The sequence below is a fragment of the Solanum tuberosum genome, unplaced genomic scaffold (genome assembly GCF_000226075.1).
Source record: "Solanum tuberosum cultivar DM 1-3 516 R44 unplaced genomic scaffold, SolTub_3.0 scf00023, whole genome shotgun sequence".
In the NCBI taxonomy this organism is placed as follows: domain Eukaryota; kingdom Viridiplantae; phylum Streptophyta; class Magnoliopsida; order Solanales; family Solanaceae; genus Solanum; species Solanum tuberosum.
The window spans coordinates 1,317,007-1,328,392 of NW_006238949.1; the positions used below are offsets into that span (position 1 = coordinate 1,317,007).

An 11,386-nucleotide genomic window follows, 5' to 3' on the forward strand; every position below is an offset into this window, starting at 1 on the left:
ATTTCAAAGTTCCATTCATTCGATTTTTTAGAGATAAAATTAACCAGCATCATCTTTTTCATTTTTTTGCAGAATACTCTTGATCTGAGGAAAAATATCATCCAAATTCCATCTACCAGTTTTATCCCTGCTAGCTTGTAATCTTGCCATAAGAAGATATCTTAGTTTTTTCAACAAAGTGATGATTGGCTTGTCTCAAGCATCAAGTATCATACTATTAAACGATTCACACGTATTATTCAACAAAATATGACACTTAGCATTGGTAGAAAAATGTGATTTAGACCATGATCAGTAGGTTCCTTTTCTTTCAACCATATATTTACTTTTTTTTACACGTTCTTTAAGAAATTATTAATAAAAATTATAATTTACTAATTTACTCTTTAAGATATATTTTTATACTTTCAAAAAGAATAATTGCTAGGGTAATGAAAATAAAAAAAATTATAGTTTAATTTTGTTAATTGATAAATACTTTTAGTAATTATTTTTAGTAATTTAGATAGTTAATATAGGATAGATAAATAATACCAAATGTTAGGAGTACGATGAATTAAGCTAAATTTTGTACTTTTAAAATTATTTAAAGATAAGGAAAATAGCAAAAATTGAAATAATGGTTAAAAAAAAAAGTTGAAAAGTTAAAGTAATGGGAAAAAGTTAAAAAGTAAGAGAGAAGAAACTTTGGTCCATTTTTTTGAAAATGGGACCCAATAATCTACTTGTCAAATTGTGAAAGGAGACTCATACAACTTTTGTATGCTACTTCATACTTATCCCTCAATCATCATAAATTTTTTCACCAAAATAAGGTTTATTGACGAATAAATTCTCAATTTTTCAATTTTAAACTTTAGAAGAGAAGATATTTGCACAAATACAATGATTGAGAAAAGGAAAAGTAAGTTTATAAATTTGTTGCATTTAGATTTATTACACAAACAAATAAATTTATATTTACTTAATACAATTTATTTTGCTTGATAAACTCACATGAATTATATAAACATTCTCTATTTTATTCATTACTTTCATTTGGAAACGAAACCAAGGCAGATGGGACCACTATTTTTATGTGTTAAAAATATAATAGATCCTCACGCACCTTTTTGGTTATGCCTCTTTCGCTGTAATTTTTTTTAAAAATAACATAAATTCTATTAGTTTAGATCTTAATTACGTCCTCTCACATTAATTTTGAAAATTACCTTATGTACCACTTTTCCTTCGTCAGATATATATAGGTTTAATTAGGTATAGTTTATTTCAAATATCCAAAAAATATGCAAAGGTACTCCTAGTTGCTCATAATTAGTAATATATAGTTGTATATGTACCAAATAAGGTTTATTGACGAATAAATTCTCATTTTTCGATTTGAAACTTTAGAAGAGAAGATATTCACACGAATACAACGATTGAGAAAAGGAAAAGTAAGTTCATAAATTTGTCGCATTTAGATTTATTACATAAATAAATAATTTATATTTACTTAATACAATTTATTGTTCATTATTTTCATATGGAAAAGAAGGCAGATGGGACCACTATTTTATGTGTTAAAAATATAATAGATCCTCACACAAATTTTTGGTTGTGCCTCTCTCACCGTAAAATTAAAAAAAACTATAAATTTCATTACTTTAAGTCTTAATTATGTGCTCTCACATCAATTTTGAAAATTACCTTCTGTATCACTTTTCCTTCACCAGATGCATGTGGATTTAATTAGGTGCAATTTGTTTCAGATATCCAAGTGTAAATCACGTATCTGGGATATACTATCTCTCTCACTCACCTTTCTTCTTCTCTCATTCGCCTCTCTCCTTGTGTATCTGTATTTCAGTATATATCTCGTATGAAAGTAAAGATCATCTATCTAGTATCAAAGATATATGTATACTCTTTCACTCCCCTATCTCCCTATGTATCTATATTTCAGAGTGTATCTGGTATCAAAGTAAAGATACATGTAGGCTCTCTCGTTTGTATCTCTTCCTATGTATCTGTATTTCTTAATGTACCTAGTATCAAAACAAAGATACATGTATCTAGTATCAAAAATACATGTCGACTCTTTCACTCGTCTCTCCTATCTCTTTCTCTTCTCTCCCTATGTATCAATGTTTTAGAATGTATCTAGTATAAAAAATATATAGAATGTATCTATCAAAGATGCATGTATCTGACATTAATAATTACATTTATACATTTACTAATGTATTCGTGCATAAAAAGAGCAAGCGAGGGGAGAGAGTAGAAAGAGTGGGGGAGAGAGAGAAAGAAGAAGAGAAATGTATGATGCATCTCACTTGAAATATGATATATAATTATTTTAAAGAGAAAATGCATAGATTTTTCTTCCAAACTTGTACCGAAAAGTCAGTTACACACTTAAACTATCATGATGATCTATTACACACTCATACTATTTAAAAGTGAATTTATTACCCCTTAAAACTGACCTGGCAAAATAAAATAAAAAAAAGAAAACAAATCATGCGCGTCAGATAATTATTAAAGTAAAAAAGAAATTAAAAAAATCAAAATTCTCTTTATTCCCCACACCCCACATCTCTTCTTCTTCTTCTTCTTCATATCCCACCCTTCTCATCTTCTTCACACCAAATAAGCTTAAATGAATCAGTAACAAGAAGCAATGTAGTATCAAGTTACTTCAAAACCACTACTTTTATACCCATAAACCTTCTAGCAAGATATCAAAACAGTATTCAGTGACTTAAGATGTGTGGGTTTTGATTTGTGTTTGTTCATATCATCGGCGAGGTAAAATTTTGGGGGTTTCTCTGTCGTGGATCTATGGTGAGATTTTTTGAGTAAGCAAGATGAACGATCGATTGAAAAGGGGAAGGAAATTATTTTCCTATTATTCCTATCTTTTAATAAACCTTCATGATGGACATATAAAAAGAAAAACTAATATGTCCGGATTTGAAAAATATTTGCAATTGGAAGCTCAATTTTCATGGTCAAATCAATGCAAGAAACAGAGGCATATCTAGAGGGGGTGCCCTGGGTTCACGTGAACCCATGCTCCCCTCTCTAGATCATATATAATAGTGTTATAATTAATCCTAAGGGAACAAGGGATCTAAAATTACCATTTTCCTAATGTGTTTTCATTAGACTAAGGATAGAATTCTCCGAGGGTTAGGAAAGTGAATATAGATGTGTGAACTCATGTTCAAAGTATCATATAATAATGCGATGATGATTGGGTGCACTTCTCTAAGTGAGAGATAAAAATTTAAATCTTATATCTATCTTGTCTCTTTGAGTAACACTTTTCCAAGTGGTTATCAATTACACTTTTGTCGTTTCAACTAATTTTTGTTTGTTTTTTTCCTTTATTCTTTCAAAATTTTCAAGTGTGTTACATTGAGAATTCCTAAAAAATTTAGCATTATAAATTTTTTATATAATTAAATCAAATGTGTATATTAAAATTTAAATCTAGTAGTTTTATATATTTTAGACCTATAATTTTTAAACTTTAATGGTTCATATTACAAACTAAAAGTCAAATCGATCAAATTTATATTTAAGATACATTTTTTCGTAATCGTGTACCCATCTAGCCGAAATCCTGGATACGCCTCTGGCAAGAAACAGAAGTAGTCTTCTTGTGGTCCATTTTGGAACGGAAGAAATTCTTCCACTCCACGGATCAACTTCGAATTTCAGAAAGTTTTCTTGGCAGCCATTGTAGAAAGCTTCTTCTTTGCAATTTGCTATGAAGAAGATATAATTATTAGAGAATTTTACTAATTAATAAATAATTAATTAGTGTAAAACATAATCAACAAAAGAAAAATTAATTAATAAAGAAAAAAACAAAAAGAATGTAAAAGATTATAATTTCTGACAAGGCGTTGACGTATCGCTGATGTGGCAGCGAGTGTAATACACCACATAAGAGTGGTGTTACACGTCCTACGGTGATATTAAATTCACTTTTAAGTAGTAAATGTGTGTAGTGGATTGTCCTAATAATTTAAACGTGCAACTGATTTTTCAAGACAAGTTCAAGATGAAATTTATGTCTTTCCTTATTTTAAATTATAAAAAGAATAATATATGTGGTAGGACTTCTTATATAATTAGGCCGTTGTTTCTAAATTCCACCGGGGCTTCACTTAGAACCCATTTTATGGTTGGGATATCCAATGATGTAGCCAAGAAGGTGGTGTTCATTTTTGATTTTACAAGGCCAGTCTCATTGTATGGGCTTTTGCGCAAATTGAAATGAAAAAGGGTAAATAAGGAAAAATGCACCGAATAAATTAGTGGTAGGTCCCAGTGAGCACATGATTGACGGCTAAACAACTTGGCTATGGGACCCATCTCCTTTATAGCTTGTTACAACTCAGCAACACTCCCCCCGATATATTTATTCATAAAAAAGAGAGCAACGCGTAAATGGCAAAATCATAATACTTCTTCCTATCACCCTTTTGTACTTTGGGACAATTTGTGAAAATGATTTATTTGTACCTCCCTCAACAAATAAAATTTGTTTTTTTTAATGATAAAAAAAAGGACAATCAATTTTATTATGTTTGTTTAATTTAAATACCGATTCATCATTTTTTTTTAAAATAAAAAAAGTTATGTTTATTTTGAAAAAGCATAATATATAAATTATGTCCTTTAAATTAATTTCAACTGACTTATATGTCTTTTAACTTTGAGCGTGCATAAATATACACATTCATCATACGTGATGTCCTACATCACAATTTTGCATCCTAAGTGTAATATGCTACGTAGGACATATGTATCTATTTAATCAATTTTATATAAATTTAAGTATTCTTGTGCACGTGCGAAGTTGAAAGACATAGATATCAGTTGAGAGTCATTTAACTTGATCTCAACTGATATTTATGCCTCCAACTTTGAATGTGCATAAAGTATATATTTAGAAAAAAGTTGTGCAAGTAGACACTTGCGCTCTACATGACATAATACACACAAGATGCCACATAGAACATGAATTATCATGTATGATGTGTATGTCTATTTATTCAATTCTATAGAAGTTTAAGTATCTACGATTACACACTCAAAATTTAAAAAACATATATATCAAATGAGATTAAGTTAAAAAAAACACATTTATTATAATACATATAAACAATAGTTGCAACTAGAATATTATTTAGTATATATACTGAAAAATCGTAGTTCATTTCAAAATAATATGATTGGCAATATGAAAATATGGTGTTATATTCCGTTTTATGGTTTCGAGAGTGGGAATGGGAGAAGGAAATAGCAATATAATATAATAATTGAATTGCCACCTCCCCATTTGGTCCCTACTCCAAACGCGTTTATGTCCTTAAAAAACTCCCAGTCTGTCATTGAATCAGAAATGGCAAATTGAGATTTCAACGTTCTCTAAAGGGTATTGCCGTCATTATACTTGCCGTAGTTGGGACTCAGTTATTTCTACTCCATTTTCATAATCTAGATTTACCCCAACTAATTAGTAGAGTTTTTAATATCAAGCTCACAAGCAACTACCATCTTCCTTCAATTTCACTTCTCCATTGCTCTCTCTCTAAAACTCAAACCCTATTCTCTCTCTTCTTTCATCTTCAGCTCACTGCTGCATTCAATTTACTTCTTTTGGTGTTTGTCAACTCAGCAATGGCCTGAAGTTTGCTGCTTTTGGATCTCTCTGTCTATTCCTCATCTTTAAGGTATTCTTTTTTTGTCTTCCTCTACTTGTTTATGCTTTTGTTTAGCTCCCAAGATTTTGTTGTATGTACATATTCATGCTTGTTTTAGCTGGATCTTGATACTCTGGTTTCTTTATTTTGGACTGAGCGCTTTCAGCCTTTCATCATTTAGCTCCAAAGTTCTATTTTTATGCAATTTGCTGCTACTTCTGCTGGGTTTTCTTTATATTGGACTGAGTGCCTTTCATTTAGCTGTTAAAAACTTTTATCTGTCTACTTTATTCTATCCCCTGCTTCTTATACTGCATCGTGATGCTGAGTTTTATATTTTGGACTTAGTGTTTTTTGGTCTTGTAGATTTATTTATAAAAAGAGGTTCCGGAGTTCATGCGATTATGAGATTTTCTTGTCCTTGTGTGGTTAAAATTGAGGGGAGGTCAACAGATGGAAACTGATCTTTCTTTTTGCAATTCTGTTTTTTTTTTGTTCCAGTGATTTCTGCGGATTACTATAGGCTTGTGCAGCATCAATGGCAGACGACAGTAAATTCTGTTTTTTCTTGGTTTCAACATTTTTGTTGTTGGCTGTTGTGGTTAATGTGACATTGGCTGCCAATTATGTGCCCGGTGATGATATTCTGTTGAACTGTGGAGGTCCTGACAATCTCCCAGATGCTGATGGTCGGAAATGGGGCACAGATATTGGGTCAAAATATATGTTGGGTAGTAAGTCATCAACCTCTGATGCTGCTGATCAAAAGCCCTCTGTCCCTCAAGTTCCTTTTATGTCTGCCCGTGTTTTCCAGTCTGAGTTCACCTATAGTTTCCCTGTAGCATCTGGTCGTAAGTTTGTCCGTCTGTATTTCTATCCCTCGTCTTACAACAAGCTAAATGCTACTAATGCCATCTTCAATGTGGCCTCCGGACAATATACCTTACTTAGAAATTTCAGTGCAGCACAAACTGCTGAAGCCCTCAACTATGATTACTTGACCAAGGAATTCTCAATAAATGTGCCATCTGAAACTTTGAACATCACTTTCACACCCTCTCCAAATACTTCAAACTCCTTTGCGTTTGTCAATGGGATTGAGATTATTTCACACCCTGATATCTATAATACAGAAGATGGAAATACCTTCATTGTGGGTCAGAAATCCTCTTTCATCATTGGCAATTCTACTGCCTTGGAAAATGTTTATCGCCTTAATGTGGGAGGCAATGTAATCTCACCATCAGGTGATACTGGTATGTTTAGGTCATGGGGTGATGACTCAAATTATATTTTTGGAGCAGCCACCGGAGTTACCAATACTGCCGATGATGAGAATGTCACAATAAGCTATGGTAATGGGCAGCCTACCTACGTTGCCCCACTTGATGTCTATAAGACAGCTAGGTTAATGGGTCCAACTTTTCAAATTAACGAGCAATTCAATTTGAGTTGGGTTTTCTCAGTTGATTCAGGGTTCTCGTATCTTGTTAGGCTCCATTTCTGTGAAATCACTAAAAATATCACAAAAGTCAACCAGAGGGTGTTTGTCATCTACATGAATAATCAGACTGCAGAACCTGCAGCGGATGTCATTGCTTGGGCTGGTGGCAATGGAGTTCCTTTTCACAAGGATTATGTGGTCTCTGTTCCTCGTGGGGCTTCACAGCAGGATCTTTGGCTTGCCCTCCATCCAAACGTTGCTTCAAAATCCAATTGGTATGATGCAATTTTGAATGGAATAGAGATTTTCAAAGTGAGTGACACCAATAATAACCTTGCTGGGCCTAATCCTGTTCCAGTTGCAGAACCAGATCATATTGACCCTCTGCCGTCCAAAACAGGTGAATCAAAAAATAATAAATCAGCTATTGGTGGAGGCGTTGGAGGAGGAATTGCTGCTGTAGTTCTTATTGGTTTAGTTGTATGCCTTGTCATGCGCCGCCGGAAACGTGGGAAGGTCCAAAGTCCTAGTGATGGACCATCAGGCTGGCTCCCTCTTTCTTTGTATGGAAATTCACATACTTCTGGTTCCGCTAAGACAAACACTACTGGCAGTTATGCTTCGTCCCTCCCATCAAACCTTTGTCGTCACTTTTCATTTGCTGAGATCAAGGCAGCCACCAATAACTTTGATGAAGCACTGCTTCTTGGGGTTGGTGGTTTTGGAAAAGTATATCAGGGAGAAATTGATGGTGGCACAAAAGTTGCTATTAAACGTGGGAATCCTCTCTCCGAGCAAGGTGTTCATGAATTCCAAACTGAAATTGAAATGCTCTCAAAACTTCGCCATCGCCATCTTGTTTCTTTGATTGGTTATTGTGAAGAGAACTGTGAAATGATCCTAGTATATGACTACATGGCTCATGGTACCCTTCGTGAGCACCTCTATAAGACCCAGAAGCCTCCTTTACCATGGAAGCAGAGGCTTGAGATTTGCATTGGTGCTGCTCGTGGGTTGCACTATCTTCATACTGGTGCCAAGCATACTATTATCCACCGTGATGTGAAGACCACTAATATCCTCTTGGATGAGAAGTGGGTGGCAAAGGTTTCTGATTTTGGTTTGTCTAAAACAGGTCCTACATTGGATCACACCCATGTCAGTACGGTGGTGAAGGGCAGTTTTGGATATCTGGATCCAGAATACTTCAGAAGGCAGCAACTGACAGACAAATCTGATGTCTACTCATTTGGTGTAGTGCTGTTTGAGATTTTGTGTGCTCGGCCAGCTCTGAACCCAACTCTTCCAAAGGAGCAAGTAAGCTTGGCAGAGTGGGCTTTCCATTGCTACAAGAAGGGGACTTTTGACCAGATAATCGACCCATATCTGAAAGGGAAGCTTGCACCAGAGTGCTTGAAGAAATTTACAGAAACAGCAGTGAAGTGTGTGTCTGATGTTGGTGTAGACAGGCCGTCGATGGGAGATGTGCTGTGGAACCTTGAATTTGCTCTGCAACTTCAGGAGAGTGCAGAGGAGTGTGGGAAGGGTTTTGGGAAAATGGACATTGAAGAAGGGTTTGATGATGTTACATGCAAAGGAAAGAAGGATTTAAATGAATCCCCAGGTTATGATGCAAGCATGACTGATTCAAGAAGCAGCGGCATATCTATGAGCATTGGCGGCCGCAGCCTTGCCAGCGAAGACTCAGATGGGCTAACACCTAGTGCTGTTTTCTCTCAAATCATGAATCCAAAAGGACGTTAAAATCTCCTCATGTCTTGAAAGCAGCAAATACACGCCAAGGCAATGTTCTTTAACAGAGAGCACAAGTCGCTTTTTTTTTTCTTTCCATTTTTCCTTTTCCTACCTCGTACTGCCTGCCTTATTCTTTTACTCACTATTTATTTTGTAATTCATATGTTTTGTTTAAGCTCGTTGTATCTACCAATACTCAAAAAGTGTGAAATTATCTTCTGTTGTACTATTAACTGATCATAAAGAGGTTGTTCACTATGGCAGTCTGATCTCTTGCTAGTAATCAATCGTTCTGTATATTATTATATGTTCCTGTCTGGTCTAAACATGAAATGAAGAGATGTTGTTAGTCCCAAAGAAAGAAGAGGTTCAAATGCAACAAGGCAAGGTATAGACGTATAGTAGTGTTATATGACATTTTGCTGCAAGGAAATTCCTACTAATAAGAATTGTCTTCTCCGTTGCCATTCCTAATTAGTGTCTGGTGGAATAGTTGAGGCGCGCGTAGATTGATTTAGGCATTTCAATTATCAAAAAATGATCGTTGACTTTGGTTGGAGTTTAACCCCCTTTTCTTATCAATCACTACATGTTTTCGCGTTAAACTTTATGATTTATTTAATTATTTATCTGTCATTTTGATTAATGCCAGTTGTACTTGTATAAACGTTTGAAAGTTGGGCGATGAGTGTGTAAACCAATTTGAAAAGGATGGATAAGTTGAGTGGCATACATGATGGAGAGGCATTCATGTCTTTCTAGTAATTATAATCACAAAATATGGATAAAATATACTTGGCACAAATTGTCTTTTGCTGATTTATTTTAATTGAAAAAATGACGTGCCTTCCATGTTGTTGACAAATTAAGGTCTGACCACTTCCATTGGATTTTAATAAAATATATTTTATCGATCAATCAACTGATTAGTTGAGAAATAGCTTACATGATTCTTATATGCCAATTCAATTTATTTAGGTGGCCATAATTAAATGGGAAAATTTCATAAAAATATAATCACTTAACTTACATTGCAAAAATATAGTTTAAAATATATATTGTAAATGAGTGTATAGATGAGTCTTTTTTTAAAATTTGATGACATATTTAAGCCTTTTTTAAAAGAAGTGCATAACACATTTTAATTTCAAGCTTTGTGTACCTCATATTTACGTGTATTTGTTCACGTTTGTTCGCTTCAAATATGTAATAATATTTATTTTTTAACATTATTTTGTAGGTAAAGGCGCACACATGGTTACAAGTAAGTAAAAATAAGGTTTTATAGTTATGCCGCCCTTTTAAACTTTCCCAAAATTTTCATTTGACCCTTGTACTAAATCTTGTTCCAATTAAACACTTAGAATTTGTAATTCCAAATCACGATTCTAAATGAGTGATTGAATATGTAATTTGGGATTATCATAATTTCAAATTGTTCCAAAAGAATGATTTGAAATTTCAATTTTTTAAAAATATAAAACTAGACTCATAAATTTATATTTTATAAAAAAAATCGGTTATGAATCTATTAATTAAGAAGAAGGAGAAAGTAGGGAGTAGAGTGAAAACTTCTTATTCCTCTTAAAGGATATTTGGGGATTGTGGTATATTCACAGATTTATTACAATGAAGAAAATTCCTTTATTTATAGGGGAAAACTGATTTGGCCTCCAACTAGGATTCCTTACTCTTATCCATAGGATTCCACATAATAAACATTCACCATAATACAAGTATGTTTATAACGTTACATGTCTCGTTAAAACCTTACTACATAAAATGTTTATTTGATAGATTATGTGCCTCGTTAAAATCTTACTAGATAAAACCAAATGGGGAAAAATTCTAGTGAAGGAAAAAGAGTACACATATATAATAATACACACCTTAGATGCCTCACTAAAAACCTTACAAGGAAAAATCAATGACACAAAACCTTGTGAGGGAAAAGAGTACATCGCGTATTAACTTCCCCTAAAGGGAACATCAATCCAAACACTTGAATCTTCGCATTTCAAGCTTGTGCATCACCTTCTCGAAAGTTGAAGTTGGTAGAGACTTGGTGAATAAATTAGTCATATTATTACTTGAACAAATTTATTGCACGTTGATATCATCACTCTTTTGGAGCACATATGTGTAGAAGAGATTTGGTGAAATGTGCTTCGTTCTATCCCCTTTTATGAATAATCCCTTCAAGATCAAAGAATTCTCCAAGTTCCTCATCAGCTTCTTTAAGGAAATAATTTATTGCCTTTCGAAAACTCTTCGAGAGTTCAATTCAAGTTATTAACTTGTTTAACAATACAAAAGGTTCTTAAATTGATTCAATCCATATGGGGATTTTAAAGAAGTTTTTCAAAAATTTGTATATGCTTCAAGCATTTTGAATTCTTCTGATTTTTATATCAATTTTTGTCAAGTGACAACATTCAATATTAAATGCATGACATTTTTTAGTGTCTAGATTGCAAGTCAAATA

At 33.4% G+C, this 11,386-nt stretch overlaps 1 protein-coding gene across 1 annotated transcript; it reads left to right on the forward strand.

The window, feature by feature from the left end:
• The first annotated feature begins 5,500 nt into the window (after positions 1 to 5,500).
• Positions 5,501 to 9,164, forward strand: LOC102588417 (receptor-like protein kinase FERONIA). The gene is made up of 2 exons (XM_006341231.2): positions 5,501 to 5,732; positions 6,204 to 9,164. The coding sequence occupies exon 2, from the start codon at positions 6,241 to 6,243 to the stop codon at positions 8,908 to 8,910; it is 2,670 nt and encodes an 889-aa protein (XP_006341293.1). The 5' UTR covers positions 5,501 to 5,732; positions 6,204 to 6,240; the 3' UTR covers positions 8,911 to 9,164.
• The last annotated feature ends 2,222 nt before the right edge of the window (positions 9,165 to 11,386 follow it).

Coding starts and splice junctions, on each gene's coding strand:
- LOC102588417 (XM_006341231.2), top strand. CDS start 6,241: ATGGCAGACGACAGTAAATTCTGTTTTTTCTTGGTTTCAACATTTTTG.